Genomic DNA, 27,425 nt, shown 5'->3' with positions numbered 1-27,425 from the left:
TTATGGCCTCTTGTAATTGACCTCTCTGCTAGGGGAAAACAGGGAATTCACATCTTCTCTATCTAAACTCCTGAGTTTTGTACATTAAATAAGGAATTACCATAGTCCTCAGCCTCCTCTGGCCTAATGAAAACTACCCTAGTTTACGAAGGTTTCCTCAGTTCAAAACCTGGCAATATTCTTGCCTCTATTCCCTCCAGAGCAATTATATCATTCCTGTAATGTGATCTAACCAACACTTCATACAGTTACAACATTCCATCGTTGTTTTTGTATTCTATATCTCTGCCAATAAAAGCAAGCATTCCATATGCTCTACCACCTTATTCACTCATCCTGTCATCTTCAGAAACTCGTGAACATGCACTTCAAGGTCTCACTTCATCAACCTGTCTCATTATCTTCCCTTTTGGGTACTCCTTTGCTTTGTTTTCCTCCTCCAAATACGTTACATTGTACTTTTCCAGATTGAATTCTATTTGCCACTTCTCTGCCCAATTGATCAAACCATTGATATCCTTCTAGAGTTGGCAGCTGCCCTCTTTACAATCAACTATACAGCCAATTTGTGTCAAATACAAATTTCCCAAGCATGCATCCCACATTTAAGTTCTAATCATTAATATGTGTAACAAAAGCATGGGACGCAACACTGAGCTCTGTGGAATGCCACTGGAAACTGCTTTCCATTTGCAAAGCCATCCATCAACCATTACCCTTCACTGAGCCAATTTTAAATCCAACTTGCCACATCCCATAGGCTTTTGCTTTTCTGACCAGTCCCAGTCTGCCATGTGGGAACTTGTCAAATGCTTTACTAAGATGCACGTAGACAACATCAAGTACACTACCCTCAACGATCCTCCTTGTCGCTTCCTCAAAAGTAAATTAGTAAGACATGACCTTCCCCCATTAGATGCTCTGATTCTGATGATTTTGCCAAGAGTTTCTTTATTCATTCAACAGTTTTGTGAATTGGTACAGCAACGTCAGACTCAGCATAGACTGGTGATGGAAACCAGCTTCATTAATTTCTGGAACAAAGCTAGGCAGTAAACCACAGAAACCAGTGCAGGAAGGGGCCATCCGGCCCATCGAGTCTGCACCGACCACAATTCCACCCAGGCCCTACCCCTACATATTTTACTCACTAATCCCTCGAACCTACACATCTCAGGACACTAAGGAGCAATTTTAGCATGGCCAATCAACCTAACCCGCACATCTTTGGACTGTGGGAGGAAACTCACGCAGACACGAGGAGAATGTGCAAACTCCACACAGACAGTGACCCAAGCCAGGAATCGAACCCAGGTTCCTGGAGCTGTGAAGCAGCAGTGCTAACCACTGATAGTTCCTTAGTGACATGCTGTGATGAAGAAATGGTTAAGGATCTGCCGGGTCATATGTCAGGACACCAAACCCAGCACTCCTGCTCCAGTAAAGAGGACTAAGGACAAAGCTCAGAAACAAAGCATCAGCGTCTGGACTGCTATTGATTTCCCTTATCTATGAATTTATTTTATAGATAACCAAGATCCCATTGCTGTGTGAAGGCTTGAATGTGATGTGGAGATTAAAACACACACCACTTTTTTATTAAAGCTCTAAATTTGAAAAATTGATTTTTATACAGACAGATGCATTTTACCTTGGATCTTCCTTCAGTTTCCCGTGGACCATATGCCACAAATCTGATTTTCCAATTGGTAAAAACCCATCTATTTTAACTGAGTTATTCCCACCGACATAGAATAAACAATAGGTGACAATTTTAGGTTACGGACTTGAACCGAGACATTTTGACATAAGGGCAATCATTTTAACAGAATGAGTGACAAATGTGCAATGTAATCTACCAAACAAAATTCAGAGCCTCTAAATGCTTGTATACCACGCTACAAAGAAGTAGTAATTATGCAATGGCACTGAAGTGCCTAGCACACAACCAGGACTGCAGCCAGGTTTCCGGATTACTGGAGGTAGGTTAGGAAAAATGCTCAGCATGACCAAACTCCCGAGCCTGATGATTTTCTTTTCTAGTGATGGGGCTTTTCTCGGCTATAATTATATCGCTGCCCAGAGATTCAGTGGCATGGCACCACTCGCTATTCGTTTTCTCAATTATGATTATTTCATTAACACCTTCATATAAAAATACTCTCAGACCATATGCACTTTCAATGACAAATTCAGGGGGAAAGGAAGCCAAGTCAGAAGTTACAATTTCTTGAGACAATTTTAACTTGAGATCAGCTAACCAAATTCTTATAGAATTCCTATTCTGAAGAGTTACATACCGGCTAAAAAGATAAAGCAATAACTATAACCTGAAGCCCTAAGGGAGATTTTTCAATACCCAACATATGTGGCAATAAAGCGATATATCAGACCTTGTCAAAAGCCTGCACTCAGTAATCTATTACACCAACAGACAGTGTACTTTCTTTTGAATAATTTACAGAAAATAATTTACAGAAAATAATTTACAGAAAATAATTTACAGAAAATAATTTACAGAAAATAATTTACAGAAAATAATTTACAGAAAATAATTTACAGAAAATAATTTACAGAAAATAATTTACAGAAAATAATTTACATTAAAGTCCACGAACCTTGTGCGACTAGAATCATCTTTTAATCTATGGCATAAAAAGCAACTTCTAACCTGGAAATGGGGGCTGGAAACACATCTGGAAATTTGTTTGAACAGCGGGTCCTGAATTTTTACAAACTGTGATGGCTCAATAACATCCAAGATTTCCTCTACCTCTCCAAGGAACATGACCTGGTTTAAAATATGAATATCATTAATTTCCATCATGTTTGCAAAATACAGTGCTCTATAATTGTCCAAATATAAATCTAACTTTATAAGTTTGCAATTCAAAACGTGTTATATTTCTGTAAATTCTGTACAATTGAATATCATTTCTCTGTGTTGATTTTCTTCCCTGCCCACCCTCCTGGACTTATCCACCACTAGAATTGTATTCTACAATACCATCAACTAACCCTCTGTTACCTCAACCAAGTCTGCAATCTTTAATATGCGTTTTGTTGGTATATTTTTGGCTATGTGGAGTTCAAACATCCTCAGATCCAACAGTCCCTTCCCACCATTTGTTACTAACTGGTTTATACTTCCCCTTCTAACCCAAGAGCAAAAGATTGTATTAGTACCCTTAGTACCACACTGAATGACTTCAGCACAAGTCAGGAATCAAACTTATGATCTTCTGATCTGCAGAGTTCCATTATATACTCATAACAGCTGAGACATTGGGGACCCCAGATCACATCGCCTTCATTCTATTCAGCACTTTAATAATGCCAAAATATTACTGTAGTCTTTCCAAAACATTAATAACTTAAAGCCAAATGCTGACATTCTGTGCATAATGTTTCCATTTTCAGAGAACACATTCTAACAGAGTAGCAAAAGGGAATGTTTGCTAATCTGCATAACAATAAGAAATTTTGCTAGCAAAGTTCACAACACATCTGTCTGTTTAGTCAGAATTCATTTTGTCATGTAGGCCAACCATAATTTGATTCCAATGAGCTCTGTCGATGAAAGAGCTAGGTATCAACAAAAATACAATACAAAAGAAAAGGTCATTCCATTTTAGTATTTTTATTGCTCATTTAAAGCACCTTCTGTATATTCTTTTAGGAAATCTAAAAAAAATTATGCTAAGAATAAGCACTACATAAGGCGGAAGCATTTAAGAGCATTGCTTTAAATAATTCTCTACTGTTGAGTTCAGCAACATGATTTTAAACACTGCATTATTTTGAAATAAGTACATCATTTTGAAATGCAGAAAAATATAGAAGAAACTTAAAAAAATTGAGGACATAGCATCCTGTGGGCACAATGCATCTTGGCACTGAAATATTGCTTCCACTAAATTTAAATGGAAGTCTGCCTCCCAAAATAACAGGTGAAGCCTTTAACTTTGGCAGAAGCATGAAATAAGTGACAATGAATTGGTCACCCATTATAAACCCAACCCTATTGTGAGTTGGTGGAAAAGAGAGTTGTGCCTGGGTTTATTAGAGGAGACTAAATCTAGATCACCATTTCTGCATTGTCAGAGCTGAAAGTTCCAACAAACATCTTTGTTATACATTGGCAATTATAATTTAGGTCTTTTAATAGGTCTTTTCATATCCAAGTAAAACTCAAGAATGCTTATTTCACCTCGCCATTGCTTCTTGCGCACAACAGTTTAAAAATACAGTTTTGCAGAGTTTAAATTAAGTCTCTCAAAAACCTATATTCTGGAATACACACCTAATCAAGCATGTTAAGGATTTGATTTGTTTACAGATGACTTATTCAATAGTCCTAGTATGGTTAATTTTGAAAGTTGTACTCCTTGTGATGCAGAAAAAAAAAGTAATAAGCAATCTTACTACTTCATCTGGATCATTATTTTGTCAAGTCTTGGGGTGCTGCTGTGACCCGAATAAGCAGGAATGCCTGTCCCCATATTCTGACTTGGAAACCTGGAATATGATTGGTTCAGTGTCAGAGATGACTGGCCGTCAATCATACCTGACACACAGAACATAGATGATTTCACCGTGCAATAGGGAAGTGGGAACAGAATGAAATTGTGAAACCAGGACATGTGTGTATCTTAGAAAAAATAATGTTAAGGCACAAGCCTATGGAATGGTATGAAACTTTAAAAAAAAGTGGAAGTTTCTATGAAGCAAAGCTTATACAAGTTTACATAAAAGGAAATTAAAAGTTTCAAAATTCTGAAAATTATAAATTTGGAAACAAAATGAACATTTTACACATCAAAACATGAAAATTGGTCACAGCATACCAAAATCTGTCAGTAGCATTATGTTTTCATTAGAAATGAGATACTGTGTGCATTAATTTAATTGATTTAAGTCTGGATTTTACTGACAGTTCTTCTCCCACTTCCTGATTCAATTTCATGCAACCTATATATATATCCAAGCTAATATCCAACAGCAGAACTAATGTGGTCAGTATTCATTCAACTGCATGAAAATATTATAATGCAGCAGTCTGTCCTAAACAACCATTCAAATTAACAATAATCCTGTGACATTCTTAGATAATGGAAATTGTAGCCAGATTATTGGTGGCTACAATCAATTAAATTTTTTTAACAGTACTTCAACAATGATTGCTATGGATAAAACAGAGTAAAAAATTTAAACCAGCAAGAAGAAAGAACCAAAGTCAAAATTACAATCCTAAGTATAATATTAGAAATAAGTTGGAAGGTGGTGCGTTACTGGCCGGGTAATTGACAATGCCAGGGGACTACCTCATGAGTTTAAAATTTTTTACGGAGGAAGTACTAAATGAGCTGTCTAGTTGAGAGGGCGCCAGGAACAGATGAGGTGCATTCACAGATATAGAGGAAAGCGAGAATGGAAATCACCAAGGCAAGGTCATAATTTTCCAGTCTTCCTTGGGCTCAGATGGTGCCAAAAGACTGAAAATTATAAATATGACACCCTTGTTCAAAAAAGGATGATAAAAGCCCAGCAACTGCAGAACAGTTAGTTTAACCTCAATGAAGGGAAATCTTTTAGATTTGATTTAGTCACTTGGACAAACGGAGGTTAAGGGAAATTATCAGCACAGATTTTTAAGGGCAAGTAGTGTGCAATTAACTTGTTAACGTTTCTGATAAAATACCAAAGAGAATTGATGAGGACAATGCTGTTGACATGCTCTACATGGACATCTGAAATATATTTTACAAACGCTACTCAACAAATGTGTGATGAAGTTTGAGCCCATGGAATAAAAATGACAGTGGCAACACGAATATGAAATTCACAGAACAGGAAGCGGTATGATTAACTAGTAATTATGGTTTTCTACAGAGTGGAGGATGGGTTTACTGTGCAGTTCCCCAGAGGTCAGTCGTAGGACTCCTCCTCTTCCTTATACATATTAATGATCTGAAACTTGATGTTCCAACACAACGCCAACATTTGCAGGTATGAATTGAGAGGAGAGTGTAGAATGCATAGACAAGTTTGTAGAATAGACAGATGAAATTTATTCCAGAGAAGACTGAATGGCTTAATTTTGGTAGGAAGAATGCAGAGGCTTAAAATACAATTCTAAAAGAGGTGCAGGAGCCAAGGGGCTCAAGTATTTGCACAAGTCATTGTAGGTGACATAGCAGGTTGAGAGAGTGGTTAATAAAGCACAAGACATCCTAAATTTATAGTTACACAGAAGACAAGTGCAAGGAAGTCATGTTAAACCTATACAGAACGCTCATTTAGTTTCAGCTAGAGTATTGCATCAAGTTCTAGACACATTTCAGGAAGGACGTGGAGCTATTAGAGAACGCAGTGAAGACTCAAGAGAATGGATCTAGGAATGACAAACTTCAGTTACATAGATAGAGAAGTTGGGACCATTCTCCTTGGAGACGGTTGACAGCAGATTTGATAGAGGCATTTGAAGTTATTTGGCATCTTGACAAAGTGGATAGGGAGAGACTGTTTTGGTGGAAGGATTGAGAATCAGAGGGCACAGATTTATGGCAATTGACAAAAGCAGCAATGGCAACATGGAAAAGCTTTTTCACAGAGTGAGTGGTTAGGACCTGGAAAGCATCACCTGGGAGTGTGGAGGAGGTAGGTTCAATTGAGAATTTCAAAATAGAATTGGATTATTTGAAAAGGAAGCATGTGCAGGACGATGAGGAAAAGGCAGACGGGTGGCAACAGATGATTTGCTCCTTCAGTGGGCCAGGCATAGTGGACTGAATGGTGCCTTCTTGTTCTGTACCATTCTATGATTCTGTGCTTTCACCTGATTGTCCTTTCTTACAAAAGCAGAGCTAGTTAAAAATCTGTACATTCTTACAAAAGAATTTCAATGTGTGAAAAATTCAATATCAGTGTTTAGTGGCAGCTTTCAATCTACATAGGAAACCATATACAAAGCATGGTATATGTATAGGTTTTCATAGAAGCTACAAGAATGCGGTAGTTTGTCTTTTTAAGATCATTATTTCTCTTATAATTATGGAATTGTACATATTTTAAAGTGAGTGTTCATTAAATCCCTTATTCAGTATGCTGATCTACAAAGAGTCAAAAGAAAACTTAAACTTTCCACTACGTTGTTTTAAAATGGAGGTTTACAGTTTGAATGATAATTTCAGCATCCAGCAGGATTGCTAATAGAAACATAGACAGAACACAACTCTAAAGATACTCTGAATCAGCAGTAAGTGCTGCTACTTAGGCAACTGGAGTGATTTAACAGTTTTCCTTCTTGTAATTCAATTTTGCATTATTAATTACACCACCCTCCACCCTTCTACTCATATTTTAGCAAACCACAAGTTCAAACTGTTTGCTTACCTCTTTTTGACTGCAAGTTTTTGGCCAGAACTTTAGTAAACCCCTGATGATCTGAAGCATACATGACAAACATTAAAATCAACTGACTTTTAAATTTTCTTTTGAAAAACAAAGCATTAATTGAGAAACATTATTGAAACGTACCGGTTCAGTTAACATTGGATCTTTTTCTAGAAACTGTACAATGCAATAAGCCAACTGTTAAAGAAAAGTAAAATGACTGTTAGAGCAAGTAAAAAGAGCAGATTTTAAACATAAAAAAGGATATTCACTGATTGTCACATCTGAGGCAAAAGACTCAACTATTTTTGTGCAGTACGCCCAAAAAATCAATTAAGAGAATGACAACCTGCCATGAATCACAGATTTGGCCTTAAATACCTGCTCATCTTTAGAGTTTAGAAAGCAAGAAATTAGATGAGAAAGAAGAGAAATTAAAGTGGATTCTGATGGCTCTTCTGCAAGGTACTGTCATTGAATAGTGTAGTACTATACTATATTAATACAATTCCCACCATGGCGCAGCATGGTGCACACAGTGCCAGAGACCCAGTGCCTTGTAAAGAGGGGAATATTAGGAATCTGAGATTGTTTTAAAGGCAGTCTTAAAGGTGGTGATGATGGTGTTTTCATTATGATCAATTCTAAGACATGCTCCTCAATGCTAAAAGTCATCCAGTATATCATTCCTTCAAAGGAACAGTACATGAGAGCGTGTAAAAAGGATGAAATATGAAAAATTAAACTCAAGGATGCTAAACAAAATAAATCACCACTACATGCAGTTCATTAACACCTTTTGCCAAGATTAGAATTAGGAACGGTTAACTGAAAAAAGTTACCTTCTTATAATTTGATCTCAACTCGCAATTTAAACAGTGCACATACCAAAAAAAGATACGTGCTTCATCAGCAGCTTAACTGGTATCTCAGACAGCCCAAACTAATCCCTTCCTTCTTTCCCTCTCACCCTTCATAGAAAAACTGCTGATTTGAAAATTGGATAAAGGCACAAGAGTCTTGAATACATTGTTCAAACATCTTTGCTAACATGCCCTCATTTAGATACAGGCAGGATAAAGTGGGAGGATTAATGGGTCTTGATCTAAAATTAGAGTCACAGGATGACGACAACAAATGACTTAAAATGAAACCACGGAATAACTTAATTGGCACAGCAGCATAGTGGTTAGCACTGCTGCTTCACAGCTCCAGGGACCTGGGTTCGATTCCTGGCTTGGGTTACTGTCTGTGTGGAGTTTGCACATTCTCCTCATGTCTGTGTGGGTTTCCTCCTGGTGCTCTGGTTTCCTCCCACAGTCCAAAGATGTGTGGGTTAGATTGATTGGCCATGCTAAAAAATTGTCCTTTAGTGTCCTGAGATGCGTAGGTTAGAGGGATTAAATGGGTAAAATATGTAGAGACATGGGGGTAGAGCCTGGGTGGGATTGGGGTCGGTGCAGACTCAATGGGCCGAAAGGCTTCTTTTCTGTACTGTAGAGTTCCTATGATTCCAAAATTGTGACATTGGAGTCAGCCCATTTACTGACAGAAGAGGTTGCATGGAACCCAAAAGGAATCATAGCTCCTTTTTCCATTTCAGTATCCATTCTGGAGCATTTCATAGAATCCCTACCATGCAAAAGGCGGCTATTTGGGCCACAAAGTCTGCACTATCTCCCACCAGTATCACTGTGCATTTACAATGATCTATCTTTAGTCTGTGGGATGAAACCCCAGCACCCAGAGTAAATCCATGCAGACATGGGGAGAACTTGCAAATTCCACATAGTGGAAATCCAAACGCTACTGAAGATGAACTTCAATGTTGGAAAATGCTGTCAAACTTTGCAGAAGAGAACCTAAACATTGCGAAAGATTGTCAAAAAATTGATAAATGGCTACATATCATGCCCTTCACCATTCTCTGCGATAAAAGTTTGATTCATAGGGGGAGATTCACCAGCCCCACACACACAGGGGCAAAAAGCATTATGGTTGGAGACTCGCAAGAGGAGCCATAACACAAATTGTACTGGGGAGACTCATTTTGAGATACCTCTCACCCATGGCCGGCAACATAATGCAATTTGGTGATGCAATTTTAATTAATTTTGTTTGTCAAAGACTATGGGTGAAATTCTCCGCAAAATTTTGAAAACCTGATTAGCATAATTAAATCCTTGTTTGTATGCATTTTATGTTTTTAAACTATATTCACCCAGCTCTGGGAATTTATCCAACCACCAGTGTAACATGAAGCTAGCAGAAATCATTACTGGTGTCCACAGATAGATACCATTGGAGCCCTCGGGTGGTCAGTGACTGCCCCTGCCACAGAAGGCTTCCCTGGAGCAGCCGGCATTGTCAAGATCTTTAGGTCCCACAAATTTCTTTCTCGGCATGAATTACCTCAAGCTTCAAAACAATGCCTAATCATGGATGGATTGTGATCTGGGTTGACCACCCAGCAGAAATCCTGCCAGGAACAATACTTAGAAATTTTGCAGAGAATTTCACCCATAGTCTTTGACAAACAAAAATAATTAAAATTACATCACAAAATGAAGGCTTAAGGTCTAGCAGAATGAGAATGATCATGCCTGCCATATATGGTGCAAAGTTCCCAAACAGATGGCATCATGGTGATTTTCTCCTGTAGGTAAGAGCAATCTTCTGTTTGGATGTGGATGCTGAACAATTGAGTGCTAGAAAATTATAATATAAATGGACCATTCAACAGTCTTACCTGCGCGTGAAAAAGCGATAAAGTTCTCACAGAATGCAAAGGGAGCAGAACCTTAATCAGAAATTGTTTGTGTTCAGCCTTCAGTGGCAATGCAAACCCATTTATTATACTGTCAACAGAAAAACAGGGAAGATTATCTACCTAATGCCTTGCATACAAGAACAATACCCTTTTCTCTGGGAACCTTATACAAAGGATTTATATTAAAAAAGGGACAGGTCCAATTTACAGAAATGATCACATACACAAACCCCAAGGTTCATATTTTTAAGGATATCTGGTATTCGCTCATCAAACCACCTAAACCTACAATGTCATTCTTGTCTGACCAAATTAACATCCCATGCATACATCCAAACTTATTATAACCAGGAGTTAAGCATGCGCAACATTGTGGCAACTGAGTGTGACAAAGATTAGAAAATTCTAATGATATTAATACATTAATAATTTTAATGCCACCTTTCACAGATAGCCAGATGAATATAAAAATTGTAAAAATGTTCATTTTAACCAATAGTTTATCATAACATTTTAGAAAGACAGCTACAATGGCACTGATAACCTGAGATCTCCAGTCAATATGGCTCTCGACCCTCCTGTGTTTTTGTTCCCTCCCAGTCCTACACTATAAAGAGAGTATTTTGGGTGCAGAAGGAAAACAAAGGCCAGCAAATCATTTAAAACAAAGCACTATTTATGTGTTATGTAAGCTATTCACTAAAGATGCATATTTCTGTCATACGAGCTGGAGTATAGTTATGATACATAACCAACAAGCTGCAACATTAACCATTAATTTTAACCCTTTTCAGGCCACTTCTCAAATATGCCTGGTGGAGAAGTGTTCTAAATAGGTAGAAATAGCTAATTGCAGTTGCTTGCAAAGCTCTGAAGCCATTTAAAGCTCACAACGTCCCTGCTGGTAAACATCTGGCTGCAGATCAGAAGAACTCAGCATTTGAGTATCTACAACCAATTTCTTTTGTCGTACACCTGTAACAAGTTGCTTCAGGAATGTGAGGTATACACACATTATACAAGTCTTGGATAAAAATTTTCCTCAATGTGCCTACACTACAAAGGTTAAAAAAGTGACCGCTAATCACTGCTTAGTGATCCATGCTGAAAAGTGGATTTCAGTAGCTGTTGACAAGATTTGACCATGATGTTCTCGCCACCAACTAATTAACTAGCACTGCTCGCATTGAACTCAGAACAATCACTTGGGAAGGGCATCAGAATACTATTAAATTGATTCAACAACTTCAAAACAGGGGAAAAACTAGAAACATTGGAGTGTGTGGCTGCTTACCTTCCTAATATTTCCAGGAGTTCTGCTACGCCATTAAAGCGTTCTGTTTCATAAACAAATCTGCAAAAAGAACCGAAGTTAAGGGTTTGTGCTTTAAGTAACGTGCATTTTTACTGGGAAAAACAATGAGGAAATAACAATGCTGAACACTAAAACCCATGATGTCAGTGTGCAAAAATTAACAAAACATTTGAATTTAAAGGCACCATCTTAATATTCTCAAATAGTGAATTCAAACCTCACGTTACCTGTGAAATATTGACAATCAATAGGCTGGCTAGCTCTAACATTTGTGTGACCAGCATATCATATTTTCGGCACTTGGCTTATTGGCCTTTGCAGAAACTGCAGAATAAAAAGGAAGCCCCCTCCTAATTTCTGTTACATTCTCAGATAATGACTTTCCAAAATTCCCCACATTCTAGAATGGTCTGAAGTGTACTGGAAGTAAGCAAATGTTCACAATTCAATTAAGGTGGGAAAGAACATGCAAGAACTTGAGGAGGAGGAGCAACAGTAGGCTGTTCAGCTGCTTGAATCTGCTCTGCAAGTCAACATGATCATGATTGACTGAACTGTAGTTTCAACTCCATTCTCCTGCCTGTCCCTGTAACTTTTCAACTCCCTTGTCAATCAAAAGAGAGAAAATAGAAGTACAGGCCAGTTAGCCTGACATCAGTCATTGGGGAAATGCTGGAATCTATCATTGAGGAACTCTTAATGCATAGTATGATCAGACAAAGTCAACATGGATTTACAAAAGAAAAATAGTGCTTGGCAAATTGCTTAGTTTCTAGAGGATTTAACTGGCACGTTAGAATAAAAAAGGGAACCAGCAGATGTACAATACTTGCAATTCCAAAGGCACCAATTAGATACCACACAAAAAGGTTATGAAAGATTACGTTCATGGAATTAGGGGTAATGTAATAGTACAAAATAGAGGAATGGCTATGAGACAGGAAGCAAAGTAATATAGAAATATAGAAACATAGAAAATAGAAGCAGGCTTAGGCTATTCAGCCCTTCAAACCAACTCTGCCATTCATTTTGATCATGGCTGATCTTCACATTCAACATCTTGATCACACCTTTTCCCATATCCCTTTAAACCCAAAAGCTATATTTAATTTCTTCTTGAAATCAAAATGTTTTGACCTTAACTACTTTTTTGACAGCGAATTCCACACATTCATCACTCTCTGGGTGAAGAAATTTCTCCTCCCTCAGTCCTAAAAGGTTTACTCCTAATCCTCAAACTATGACTCCTAGTTCTGGATTTGCCCGCCATTGGGACTATTCTTTCTGAATCTACCACGTCTAACCCTGTTAGAACTTTAAGCTTCTACGCGATCCCTTCTCACTCTTAAGCTCCAATAAACACAACCCTAACTGACTTAGTCTGCCCTCATATGACAGACCTACGATCTCAGGAATCAGCCTGGTAAACATTCGCTGCACTCCCTTTATAGCAAGGACACCAAAAGAGGACAGAATACGCCAGACGTGGCTTCACTAATGCCGTATATAATTGCAGCAAAACATTCCTATTTCAATACTCAATCCTCTTGCTATGAAGAGCAACATACCATTTGTCTCCTTTATTGTTTGTTGCACCTGCGCGCTTACTTTGTGATTGATGCACGAGGACATCAAGGTCTCGCTCAGCATCCACTTCTCTTATACCCATTCAAATAATAATCTGCCTTCTTATTTTTGCTATTGAAGTGAATAACCTCACATTTATCCACATTATATTGCATCTGCCATGCACATGCCCACTCAAATCCACTTTTCCAAATGACGAAGCTCTCACACCTACTGCAAACTTGGAGGCAACACATTCAGTTTCCTCTTCCAAATCATTAATATATAATGTAAACAGCTGGGGTCTTGGCACAGATCCTTGTGGCACCCCATTAGTCACTGCCTGCAACCAAAGACCCATTTATGCCAGCTCTTAGCTTCCTATCTGCTAACCAGCTTTCTACAGAGATAGGGATTAAAAGGGGCATTGTCAAGCTTGGAGGCTATGACCAGTGGAGTGCTACAAAGATCAGTGTGAGAACTTCAGCTATTCATAATCTATATGAATTTTCTACAATTGCACAGGGAGTTCTAGAGTACCCAATTAGTCTCCCTGACACCAGAAGTAGTCACTCCATTAAAACAAGGGGTTCCCTTGGTGTTACTGGAAGCTTCTGTAACCATATCCAATGGCAATTTCCTTCATGGAAAGCACTACAAACTGTGTAAGGCTGCTAATTTTGGTGGGGGTGAAGTAAGTCATCAAGATCTTAAATTAGCGTCGAGCATTACCTAGTACTAAAAAAGTACACTTGCACAATTACATTCAAAGCAACCATTGACTCAACAGGCAATTGCACACTCACTGTAGAAAAATATTGTTAATTTGCTTCCGGATAAATGCTCTAAGTCCAAGAAACTTTCCATAAATTCTGTGCAGGACAGTCTTTAGGTAGTCTCGTTCTCGGGGGTCCTCACTGTTGAATAACTCTAAAAGCTGAAAACAAATCAGGGAAAAAAAAATTCAACTTTGCTGTAAAGTTCATCTATCACAAATACTTCAGATCTTCTCTTTTTTTTTTGCAGTCACCATACTTCCAACTTTATAATCACAGAAGTTCAACATAATAGTAGTAACATGCTAACACCTTTAATTCCTAAAAAACATTTTACTACTGTGACTGTTCAGAAATCTAATATATTTTCATTCAATTAAACATGTAGGTTGCAAAAGGAACTAATCTCAAGACTATAACGTTTAGGTTGAAATATCAGGATGTTTTAGTTAATTTTCAAATCAGTAGTCTACAGTGAAATGTTTAAAAATGCAAGAAGTGGCACCTTCCTATAATAAACACTGACATCACTGTTCTTGAAATCACAGTAGTATATATTTTCTAGTCATAAAATTAAACTGTGCGAAACATTTTACATCATTAAGGTTTTGACATTTTTGAAATTCACTTGGGTAGATATCATCAGATTCTGGGCACTGTAGTGACACGCTGGGAAGGATAATCAACGGCAAATCAGCAAAGAATTCTCAAAACCCAAAACGTAATTAAGTGAATATGTCAATACATGGAAATCTAATTTCATGGAATAACCTGCTAAAGCAATGTCCCTAAAACGGAGGGATCTCACAACATGAGATTAAAAGGAAATGCACAAAGGGAAGAGGAATAGGACAAAATTCTTCAAAGTCAGTACAGGTATGATATACTTCATGGCCTCACAATCATGAGCAGGACTCTGCAGTCATCCAGCAAACATTCCACATTGAGTACTTTGGTACATGATGGCACATATCAACATGTCAGTGAACTGCACTCACAAGCATGCAGATTAGCAGTGAATTCATAACTACCTTAATCATCCCCATTACAACTGGAAGAACCAAATGGATCTTGAAAACAGTCTCTTCTGGGAAGATTTTATGTGCAAATTGACCAAAGGGCAATTTGGAACAGAGATAAATGCAGAATCTAATGTATCAAATCAGGGGATATGGCCACATTTCTTGAATCTTCAAACTTAATGTTAAATTGTATTCAGGCCAAAATGTAAATAGCAGATAAGAATTTCTGTGAGTGCTTGAAAATATTAAACTTGGAACAGATCAGATAAATTTAAAGGAAGACACAGAGGTTAATGTCAAACTGACGAACGACAATTTAATCAATAATCGTGGCAGTCTTGTAGACTATTCAGGTCCTATTACAGCATATGCACTTGCACTGGCCAAGGTGAACCACAAGGGGAAATCAATAGCACAACAACGAAAGTTTACAAAAGTGAGTTTCGAAAGTATGTTCAACATATTATCTGTACACAAATTTATAAATATTATGCCAGAGAATACTACTATAGTACTTGATTCCTCAGCTTCATGAACAGTTGGTTCCAAGAAAGTAAAGGCAATGTACCATTTATTATCTAGTCAAAAAAATACGCACCTGCAATATAAATTTTTGATCTACATACTTTTTGGCAATACTAGGTTGGAATTCTTGACTCTCCAAAAATCGAATGAAGAATTCATATACAAGCTGCAAGAGTTAAGTTAAATTACAATTAGGTAACAACACTTATTTCTAAATAGAAAACTAAAAATATTAGGTTAAAAAAACCATCATTTCTTGTTGATTTCCACTTTTTTCCCTCTGCCCACCAAAAAGAAGCTGGATAGTGTAGGCAGGGAATATGCATCCACCCACATACACAAATTAAAATATCAGTGCTTTACTGAAAGATGCATCACATTGCAAGAAAGAAGAATTAATGGTCATGACCCAAATTAGCAATTCTTATAATATACAATGGTTAAATACACAATAATCCATTCTGATGCAAAGAACACTTGAACTTTTCCCCATCAGGAGAACAAAAGTGAGGGGGGAAAGGAACCGAGATGTACATAGCTTGTACACATTTTAGGTGCAGGTGGATATTACTTCTGCAAACCTCCTATGACAAGCATACTGGAGGTTTCCATTAAAGGAAAATTAACTGGACCAGCCATATAAATACTGTGGCTCCAAGATCAGGTTAGAGACTCATCTCGTGATTCCCTTAAATTCCAGCAGTGAAGCAGTCTGACATCATCCAGCACACAATGATCTACTTGATCAAAAACCTCACCCATCACTCGAAAGATTCATTCATTCCATCACCAGTGGCAGCAGCGTACACTATCTGTACCAAAGTAACTCTCCAAGATCTCCTGACAGCACCTTCTAAACACGCAACTGTTACCACCTAGGAGAAGGGTAACAGGTGTACAGAACACCCCACCACCTGCAATTCACCTATTCTGCCACAATGACTTGGAAATATATCATCATTCCTTCACTGTCAAAATTCTGGAACTTTCTCCCTCACTGCACTGAAATTACCTACGCCACATGGGCCTCAGTGGTTCAAGGCAATTCACCTCCACCTCCTCTGGGGAAATCAGAAATGAACAATACATGCTGCTCTTGCCAGTGATGCTCATATCCAATGAATAAACAAACAAAAGCAAACTTCTGAAGGACCACTGTCGCAATGGTTTACCCCCACTGGGTGATGAGCCTATCTAATCAACCTGGGAAAAAACACAAAGAACAGAGTTCTGGCAGCATCTGTGGACAGCGAAAGAGTTAAAGTTTTGAAAATGCATGACTCTCCAGGGCGCTGAAGAGTCATACAGACTCAAAGTTGGCTCTGTATCTGTCTCCACAGATGCTGCCACAACTACTTACAGTTTAAGTTTCAACTTGCAAGTTGGGAAACTGTATTTAGCTTTCTGTCAGTGTGATCTAAACCCCAAGAACATTTTTCTTCAACAAACATATTTAATGTCAAAGCACTCTTCAATAAATGTGCCCTTGTGGAAATGATTCAGGGGAGATGGTTCAGTAGTGGCAATGTCACTGGACTCAATAAGCTGGGACACTGGTTCAAACCCAGCCCAGCCATGGCTGCAGGTGGAATTGAAAGCTGCTCTGTGTCACAGTGACCATGAAACTGTCATCGGCTATTGCAAGACCCCACTTGGGCCCAGCCTACATGTTACTCCAGGCAAATACAATAAGGTTGATCTCAACTGCCCCCTGGAATGGCTTGGCATGCTATTCAATTCAGGGGCAATTAGGGGTTAACAACAAATGATTTGACTTCTTGTTACAAGTATTGGGATACAGTGAAAACTATTGTTTTTTGCATGCCATACAAAGCATACCATTCATAGAGTTCACAGGGGAGAAGGAAAGGAGTGAGTGCAGAATATAGTGTTGCAGTCACAGATAGGATGCAGAGAAAAATCAGCTTAATGTATTGTAGGTACATTCAAAAGTCTGGTGGCAGCAGAGAAGAAGCTGAAGATTTTGCCAGCATATCCCATGAAGGAATTTTAAAAGATCAAATTTCAGGTCCAATAGGCTCAGATTTTAGGAATTATGAATTCTAAACCCTTTCCAACAACCCTATTTGGCCAAACTACATCTCAAATAACTGAAGCATGTTAACCAAATATTTTACGAATGAACTTGCAGTGTTTCACCTGTAAATGAGGCCAGGATGCTTCAAGCATTGGTTCATCTTCTTCTGGATCAAAGTCTGATATCTCTGAAGGTGGAAGTGTCCTAAATATATTGAAAGAAACCTATAACAAAATAGAGTACTATATTAAACATTGAATTCTCCCCTTTTAATCCTTTCCAATAAATTTTGATTAGAGAGCTATGTTCTGACAAAAACAAACTGCGCAACTATTTCAACAGCATCTCTGAGTTTCTGTCAATGTTCCATGCATTAAGGACAGGAAAAATTAATGCCCTGTTCAAAATCACAGCTAATGGATTAATACAGAAGCCCCTGGAAACTACTGAATAGATAGGCCAACTGTCAAGAATAAAGTACACATGAAACTCATTAAGCATCAAGTATAAACCAATACTTGGATGTTGTGTTTTCTGAAGATTGACTTCCAAGTATTTTGATGAAGTATCTTAGATCAAATATGTCAGATTGTATTTTAGTTCTAGTATTGAAGTTCCTGTATAGATAAAAAAATCAGATGGACATACATTATCATAAACGAATACACTGCTGTCCCCTGAACCCAGCACTAAGAGGATTTCATTCTTGCTAAACTTTCTACAGCAGGGATTGTTCTTAGAGAAGAGAAGACCAAAAAGAGATGAGAGGGGTGGTTAAATGATGAAGGGCTTAGACACAGAAATAGTTTCTACTGGCTGGACAGTCAATAGACAGAGGAAACAGGTTTAAGATAATTGGCAAAAGCCAATGGCAACAAAACAATGGCAACATTAAGAAGATCTTTTTAAAAGCAACGAGTGACTACAATTTGAAATGCACTGCCCGGATGGTGCAGATTTCATGGTTGCTTTCAAAAATTAAGTGGATAAATATTTCACAGTAAAATCTTTGTGTGATATGAGGAAAGAGTGTGGGAATATGAATGGCTGAATTACTCCAAAAAGCCAGCACCGTACAGCACTGAAGGCAGCTGAGCTAATTCTGTGGAAAAATGCTGGGGGACAAGAGCAGGATCCAGCTAAGGCAACAAAACACTTCTGCATTAAACATATACAAGTTTCTTCCTCTTGGGCTTAAGGCAGCCATTTCAGTGGAATAGTGAAAGTAGAAGAGAACAAGGGATTATTGTGGATAACAGCATCAAAAATTTTAAGTGGTAACATGACTGAGCAGATTTGACAGCTGCAGTGAATGGGTGAGGCCAAAAGAGTAGCCAGTTGGGAGTCTGAAATAACGTAACAGGGAATATCTTGCATCCAGAATCTTTACGCAGACGTGTCCCATTGAGGATCAAGCTGACTTAAAAGCAAAAATGGCACTGAGAAAAACGATACCTGGAGGGATAGCCAAAAGTGTGATCAAGTAGTATTGAGGATAACGTGTCGGATTAAATTTCAGAGTGGGGCCTATTTGGATTCCCAATGATTGGGGACAAGATGCAGAAAAAGTTAGGGGAAAAAAGCTTGTCGGGCAAAAACGTACCATTTTAACTACTTCAGGGTAGTTCTGTTCTGTCAAGATTCCGCGACCAACTGCAACAAAGTCCACCAGTTCATTAAGGGTAGCGCGCTTGTACTCCTTCAGTTTAAGATCTGCTAGTGAATCCATGAAGTCAAATACAACACAACACTGTTGTAATTTCTTCTGGAAGACCACTGCCTTCTCAGTTGTGGAGACGTCTAACGAGGAGTGAGAAACAGAGTAAATTCAGAATTAGTTGAAATAGATCAATTTAGCAGTCAAGAGCAAGCGTAGTCTCATTTTGAAATACAGCTTGAATTTCAGAATATAAATTTGTATTTAGGTAAAAAGTTAACATTCCGTTCAACAAATCAACTGAAAAGCAATTCAGTAAAAACAATTCTCGGCTAAATTTCACGCTTTTCAGGAGTGTACAAGTTAGCTCAGTGAAATGCTGTGAATCTTAATTCTACACAAGAGCAAAGTAAAAGGGTACCAACATCCAGCCTACTTAAAGTGCTTTGCTACTGTAATTCATTTCCACTTATGGATTAGTCCTCACTTCAATACTCAGCTAAAATTTGACTGAATCTGTACCTAGCCGTACAAGCTTTTCTCAAAATATTTAGCAACGGACCACTATTTAATACATTTCCAAGCCGCAGCATATGGGCCTGATTTGGTCCACAAGGCATCATACTTTGGTCCTCCCAAGTAGCAGGTCAACTTCAAAACTTCCTGAAACTGAAGATTCTGTGCCTGCTCAGTCAAATACAGATTAGTTAGTTATTCCATTCATTGGCAGCTTTTAGACAACCAGTCCCAACCTATGTAGGGTGAAGCCAGCCTGCAATTTGATAAGCGAACACCAGTCAGCAGTTGACAAGAAAGTTTTGAGTATCTGTTTCTAACTGGGGATCGGAGTGGAAAGGCATGTTCAATGGGAGCAGGTAGGGTCAGAGGTGGTGGAAACCAGTGCATGAGCACACCAATGACAGATGGTGCACAGCAGAGAAAGCTCAAGTGTCCGAAAAGAATACATATGAGAGAGTGGAGGTTTGCATGCAAGAGAAAAAAAGTGTCTTGTGGGTGCTTGGAGGGGAGGAGTTTGCTGTGCTATTGGTTGCTCAGATCTAAGGGTCCAGACATCTGGCAGTCTCAATTTTCTCAAGGGGGAGGGCAAGATCACGTCTGTCCCTGGGAGGGTGAAGTTACATCTGAACCAGGAAGGGAGGAGGGGTGTGTGGGGGTGAGAGTGACAGTGTGGAGACATGTGTGCGAGCTAGTGACTGAAAGTGTGTGGACGGCAGTACAAGGTCCTGAGTGTGTTATGTGGGGGTCAGTCTGCCTTGCATCAAATCTCAACTTTCTCTCTCATGCTCACCAGCACAAACTCAAGCACCCACTCTCACTCACACAAACACTGACACATTCACACTGTGGATTTTTATTACCTATGATATTGTTATATTCTTGCTCAGCAAAATGTTTCTTTCCTTGAAACCTCAACTTTTAAAAAATTCAATTTACTGTTGCGCCAAATGTATCATTCCGAAATCTGCTCCTAAATTGCATTGGGTGGAAAAATATATATAATATGGTCCCTGAACAAAAAAGCTCCCCGAGCTGCACTATGGCATTATTCAAAAATCACCTTCAAGTGGGATACACAAATTCTGCATGAAATCCTAAAGAAACATTTATATAAACTTCATTTTGAAGTTCAGCCAATAGAGGGCAGATTTGACAACATAAAAACATGGTTAACAATGTAGCTTGAGTGCAAAGCCTTGCCAAATACAAATTGCTTCAAATCAAAAGTACACAGTCATCATCAAGCAACCCAGAAAATAGGCAGTGCAACAGACAAAAACAATGCTTGTACGTTTACTCCTTTACTTTTGACGAGTTCCTCCCTTTTCTCATTCAACTCCAATGCATTGATTTCTATAAAACAGTGGTATGCATGAAATTTTAATAAGAATCCCTGCTGCTCCAACTGGGGAAAACAGCCCACAGTACAATTTCAAATTTTATCCCTCCATATCTTGTTGGCACCTGTAGATCATACACTAGTAACAGCCAAATAGATCCATGTTGATTCCCTAGGGACTGGCAGCAGCACTCAGGCCACTGCCTGCACACATTTTCCATTGATATCATTGAAGAACGTTGCTTGGGCCACAGAAGTAACAGCTCCCAGTCCAGTACAGCTTGTTCAATGATCAAGATAATCTGTGTGGAAGTGATGTTACGTGAACTTCTTAAAAATGCATTCTTTCATGGGATGTCGTAGTCACTGGTTCATCCAGCATTTATTGCCCATCCCCAATTACCCAGGAGGTGATGAGCCCTGCTATAACATATTGAATAATAGTACGAATAGTTCAGGAGCTCAAGTTTTCTATATTATTGCTGAAATCGTGTCAGCCTTTGCTGTACCAGTGTCTTCAGCCCTTTCTTAATATCAGATGGACTGAACAGAATCAGCTGAAGATTAGCATCTGGGGACCACCTGAGGAGGACAAGATTAGTACTGGGGACATGAGGACGACAATATGGATCACCAACTTGCACTTCTCACTGAAGATGGCTGTAAATGCTTTTCTGCAGCTGTTTTGAGCTCCAGGATCATTGAGGATGGAGATGTTTCTGGAGCCTCCTCTTTTATTTAGTTATTTAATTGTCCACCATCATTCATGACTGAATGTGGCAGGACAGCAGAGCTTTGATCTGATCCGTTGGCTGTGGGATCACTTAGCTCTGTCTAGCGTATGCTTTACATTGTTTGACTCACCATGGAGGAGGCTCGCCAGGTTAACACCTCTTTCAGGTAAATGCTTGGTCCTGCACCTGGCATGGTTCATTCCCCAGCATGATGGTAATGGCAGAGTGGGGATATGCCAGGCCATGAGGTACAGATTGTGGTTGAATACAGTTCTGCTGCTGTTGATGACTCTCAGTACCTCATGAATGCCCGGTTGAGTGCTGCTAGATTTGTTCAAAATTTATCCATAGTGCAACACAACATGATAGAAGTATTCTCAATGTGAAGACAGGGCTTTGAGTTCAGGACCAGCTGGCGTTCACTCTTACAAATACCACGGACAGATGCATCTGCATCAGATAGATTGGCAAAGATGAGGCCAAGTAGGTTTTTCCTTCTTGTCGATACCCTCACCACTTGCTGCAGACCTAGTAGTCTAGCAACCTAGCAACCATGTCCTTCAAGACTCGTCCAGCTCAGTCATGCTACCAAGCTGTGACAGACACTCCAGTAAACAACTCGGTATATTTCTGCCCTTCCACCCTCTTCCAAGTGGTTTCAAACATGGAGAAGTACTGATTCATCAGCTGAAGGATGGTCATCAGCTGAATGTTTCCTTACTCATATCTGACCTAATGCCATGAGTTTTCAAAGGATCCAAGTCAATGCTGACCTTCCCAGCTAATTATACACCACTGTGTCACTACCTCTGCTGGGTTGGTCCTCCATGTGGGACAGGACATAGTCACAGGTGATGATGGTCATGCACAGGACAGGGTCTGTAAGGTATGATTTCATGATTGTGTCAGGCTGCTTCACTAGTCTGTAGGACATTCCCCCCAATTTTGGTACAGGTCCCCAAATATTAGCAAGGACAACTTTTCAATGCCAACAGGGCTGGGTGTGTCGATGTCAGGTGGTCCATCTGCTTTCATTATTGACTTCAGATGGCATTAAGAGTTAATCCCATTTCTGTAGGTTTAGGGTCACATGCAGGTCAGATCAGCTAATTCCTTAAGGAATTAGTAAGCCAGGTGGGTTTTTATGATGATCAACAATTGTTTCATGATTGAGACTAATTTAGCTCCAGATTGTATTAAATTGAAATTCTACCAACTGCAGTGGTGAGATTTGAATCTGTGTTCCCAGTGAATTAGCCTGGGTACTTAGATTGCTAGTCCAACAGCATTACCATAACAGCACCACCTCGCCGAACTTAATTTTATTTTGTGTCGCTTATGCTAAATGCTTCAAAACAAAGTCAACGAACACAGTTGGATGAACATTAGAGTCCAAATTTCACTGATGCTTTTTCAAACTATGTAATGGCACATGCAGTCTTCATACTTGCTCTTTTCAAAAGAAGTGGCGCCATATATGATAACTTTGATCCTATACCTAGTTTTAATAGAAAGTCTTGAGAGTAGACATTTTGCCATACATTTAGCTGCTGTTATGAAGACAGATCATTTAAACTAATTTATTTTTCCCAATTATTCCAAAATCAAATCCAGCTTGGCAGCAGCTCATGGCTTTAAAATGGGATCATTTTTCCCACATTCCCTTGTGGCTCCACATTTAAAGCAATCATATTGAAACATTTACCTCGTGGATTGCAACCATCAACAGCTTCTTAAAGAATGGCCTGAGAGGCCCATTCTGACCTGGTTTTCCTGAATAAAGACACCCAGCACTGGCTGCGTGCAAACTAACCCAACATTGCACCTGGGCTTCAAACATGGTAGGTCTGTAGCATATTGCAATAAACCTAAGGTTGCATGCCCCTTTTAAGCATTGACCTTGGATGCATACAGCAATATGTTGGGCAACAACTCCAGCTCAATAAGTCTTCATTTAAAATACCATGCAAGTCCACTGCTATCAAACATGCATGATAACTCACCACAATTAGCTGCTGCTTGAAAGCTTAGGTATTATTCTGCTGTGTGCTTGATCAATAAATCTTCCTGGATACATAATCAATACTGAAAACCATTCCTTTCACATACATTACATAAAGTGTAGCCAATAGCAACATCCATTTACAATTCTGTGTATGCATTGTGTACAAGTTTCAATAACATTTCTGAATATTTAATTACATGCAATAGAACTACCAACATAATTCGCTGGTGCCTTAAAATCAGTAAGTGCTTGATGCCATCATATAATGGATTCTATAGGAGCTGTTTTAATAGCTATTCAGATAAGGCAACCAACCTTTCCTTGTTAATCAGAGTAAGTAATCAGATAGTGTTAGAAAAATAGACTTTTTTCCTGTTTTTCAAGCAATGCTGAAAGTCTGTTCTACCAAATAACGACAAATTAACTGAATGTTTTAATCTGGAGAGCGTTAAGGGGAATTATGTATACTTTTTCATTAATGATATTGAATAGATGATTGCAATATAGGATACAGTTTTAAATAAAAAACAGCCCAATTCAATCACTAATCTTGATCGAGTTCACTTTTTTTAGCCAAGACTGTGAAGAAATATAACCAGGCATTTAGTCAACCACAGTGCCAAAAGCATCTTGCATGAGAAAACGTGACTTTATTATGGTGCCTCCCAAAAAATCTGCTATTTAGTAGCATACAGGAAAAATTACCATTTGATACAGATACAGTGGGAAAAGCTACAGCAGATGGAATTCTGCATTCAGTGGGGCAGTCTGAAGTCATTTCTTTCAGATCCAAGACAGACTAATTGGAATATTAATAGAAGAGACTAGAACCTGTGGAAAAGCAATGGGATTTAAATGCCAGTGTAAATGTATCACTAAATGTTCATGCACAGGTATAAAAAGAAATTAAAAAGGTTAATGGAATGTTGGCTTATCTCAAGGAGTATAAAATACAAAAATATGGAAGTGATGCTCTGCCTGTACAGACCTTTGGTCAGATACACCGAGAGTCAAACTCTGTTTTGGGCTTAGATCCTCAGAAACAGTACAATGTCCTTGACATTAGTCCACGTTCGCTAGATTCACTAGAATAGTACTAGGATTTAGTGGCTTGAATTGACAAGAGATTACATAAAGTTGGCTTGTATTCCCTTGAGGTTTGAAGCTTGAGATGTTTGAATCAGTGTTCAAAATGCTAAAGGGATTTGCCAGGATAGACAAACTATTTCCTCTGGTGGGGAAATCCAGAATACAGAGAAGATAATAAAATTTAAGCTAGGTTATTCAGGAGTGATTTAAAGGAAATCACAAAGGTTTATCGAACAATGGAAAACTCTCCCCAGGTGACTGCAGATAATTGAAGCTTTCAAGACTGTGATTGATACACATTTGTTCAATAAGGATATCAGAAGACATGGAGCATCAATAGGTGAATGGAAATCAATGGACACATTAGCCATGATCTAATAGAATGGCAGAACAGCTGAGGGCTTGATTGGCCTAATTCTATTCCTCTGCAATGGTACTGGAAAGTTGCTAACCCCTCAGGAACTTTTATCACTTGAGGACAGAGGGAGAAAATTCCTCCTGGATAAAAACTTCCCTCTATTGATAATTAAGTTTGCCCAGTAATTATTAAATTCTGTATCCCAGTGAAGATTCAAGTTTGATCCATATTTTGTACTGCTAATTCACCTCAGCCTTGCAGGTAGCATTGTTTTTGAAGTAGTCACTGTATCCTCTTAAGGCTGCAGATAGGACGGCACAGTGGTTATCACTGCTGTCTCACAGCACCAGAAACTCAAGATTGATTCCAGCCTCGGGCCACGGTCTGTGTGGAGCTTGCACACTCTCCCAGTGTCTGCATGGGTTTCCTCTGGGTGCAGTTGCCTCCCACAATCCCAAAGATGTGGAGATTAGGTGGATTAGCCACAGCAAATTCGTAAAATCATAGAGACAATGTGGGGCAGGGTGCAGTCCTGGGTAGGATGTTCATTTGGAGAGTCAGTGCAGACTTTGTGGGCCAAATGGCCTCCTTCTACTCTGTAGGCATTCTATGATGCTATGGCAGGGACAGGAAAGAAAACATGATCCTATGATTGAGACTACGGCCCCTGTTGGAAATGAATGTGCACAGATGGTAAGTAAATATCAATCATAGTTCAACTCCATAGGCTTGCCATATCAAAGTTTAAGATTCACAGATAAAGGTATTGGATAATAAATATCACATTTGGACTTAGAGAAACTGGGGAGAAAATTGAGGAAAGAAAGGCAAACGTTTCTTCATTTTTTTTTCTATGCAACTGAATTCCTATATGCAACTCAGCCAATCATTCAATCTGTGCTTATTTGCCTGAAATTCCAATAAGCAACTTTAATATTAATTTGTCCTGTCGTGAATGGAATACAAAAATCAACTACAAATCAAATTAATGAACCAACTTTTGCTGTTTTCAATGCATATAAAAAAGTCAAAGTAACAGCTGCCATCAAATAAGTAATTATGTAGCACTGTGCAGCAATGCTTCATTACATAAGATAACAGATTTACAGCTGATAACTGCAGCTGTTCAGCTTATCTACACAAGACTTCTCTCCGGGTAATTATGCCCATCAATGTAGCTTCCAACCCTACAGACTGGCCGTCTGGATGAAGAATAACCAAGCAAGTCATGTAACTATAAGAAAAGCAGATTTTTTATCAGAATTCAAGCCCGAGTTTAAACATTTTTTTTACAAGCTGTAGAATCCAAGACATGCTCAAAGCTATGCACTTTTTGAAACAGTTCATTTCACTTCCTATTCTGTATTTCTATCATTCTCCGTTATCATTTACAATGCACATAAATTTTTCCATGTTTAAAATCATAACCTTTTCAAAAATATACTGAAGCAACTTGCTAGCAAAGTTGTGGGGTGGGTGGATTAACTATTAAAACCCAATATACAATGGATTATTTGTGTACAGCAAAGTAGAAATGGCTTACGCACCAGAACAAGAATGTACTTAAATATACATATAATAAACTGTTATTTGCACATCGGAAATCAGGACACCATTATCCACAGTAACTTCATTGCAGTGTTAATGTAAGCACTTGTAATAATAATTAAACTTTTTACTTTAAGGTCACTATTGCCCACTTAAAGATTCACTTCCAAGTTACAATTTAACAGTTTACCCAAGATCAACAATTGGTAGGAAGAGAAGGTTAATTGGACAAACTTATGTCCTTTGTTGGCTTAACAGACTTGTATTACTTTAACTGCAGTTTGTTTGAACATATGGCAAGACTAAATGCAAAATAGTGACCAACTGTCGATTAGAAATGGGATGGGTATTGTTTTATTCGTTTCCTCAAAAGCAAAATTCTGAAGTAGGCAAAATCTAGCCATGTAATTTCACACTGTTATTGATGTTCAATATTACTCCATTCAGCTTCACTTAAATCTGATTCAGGTTTTTTTTAAGAAAAAGGACAAATGGAAAACTAAGTGCTAATCCAAAGTTACAAAAGCAAAAGGTAGAAAATTTGCAATATTCCAAACGAACTGAATGTCTATGCAGAAATTGAAAGCACAAATACTATAATTAAGAAAACTAAAACAAAAGACTGGAAATGTACAGCACTTCAGTCAGTACCTGGACAAGCAAAAAGACCTGGATATCGAAGGGTACGTGATTAGGTAGGACGGACAACTAGGCAAAGATGAAGGCATAGCTCTGTTAATTACTGATATTAGCACAATAGATAGGGCTG

At 38.5% G+C, this 27,425-nt stretch overlaps 1 protein-coding gene across 2 annotated transcripts in view; it reads right to left on the bottom strand.

Moving 5' to 3' along the window:
- The window catches only part of LOC145352481 (serine/threonine-protein phosphatase 2A 56 kDa regulatory subunit epsilon isoform), a 73,579-nt gene that overhangs the window by 8,677 nt on the left and 37,477 nt on the right, over positions 1-27,425 (bottom strand). For both annotated transcript variants that reach the window (XM_080202393.1, XM_080202392.1), the window contains exons 2-10: positions 19,011-19,207; positions 17,530-17,631; positions 15,443-15,535; positions 13,853-13,983; positions 11,460-11,519; positions 10,145-10,253; positions 7,540-7,593; positions 7,396-7,446; positions 2,672-2,791 (exon numbers count right to left, since the gene is read on the bottom strand). In XM_080202393.1, coding sequence (XP_080058519.1) covers positions 2,672-2,791; positions 7,396-7,446; positions 7,540-7,593; positions 10,145-10,253; positions 11,460-11,519; positions 13,853-13,983; positions 15,443-15,535; positions 17,530-17,631; positions 19,011-19,136 — 846 coding nt within the window. In that variant the 5' untranslated portion in view covers positions 19,137-19,207. The remainder of the gene's footprint in view (positions 1-2,671; positions 2,792-7,395; positions 7,447-7,539; positions 7,594-10,144; positions 10,254-11,459; positions 11,520-13,852; positions 13,984-15,442; positions 15,536-17,529; positions 17,632-19,010; positions 19,208-27,425) is intronic.

This window comes from Carcharhinus amblyrhynchos, chromosome 14 (genome assembly GCF_965287045.1).
Source record: "Carcharhinus amblyrhynchos chromosome 14, sCarAmb.v2.hapA, whole genome shotgun sequence".
NCBI lineage: Eukaryota > Metazoa > Chordata > Chondrichthyes > Carcharhiniformes > Carcharhinidae > Carcharhinus > Carcharhinus amblyrhynchos.
The sequence above is the reverse complement of the archived record's forward strand: the minus strand, read 5'-3'. Positions and strand labels throughout refer to the sequence as shown.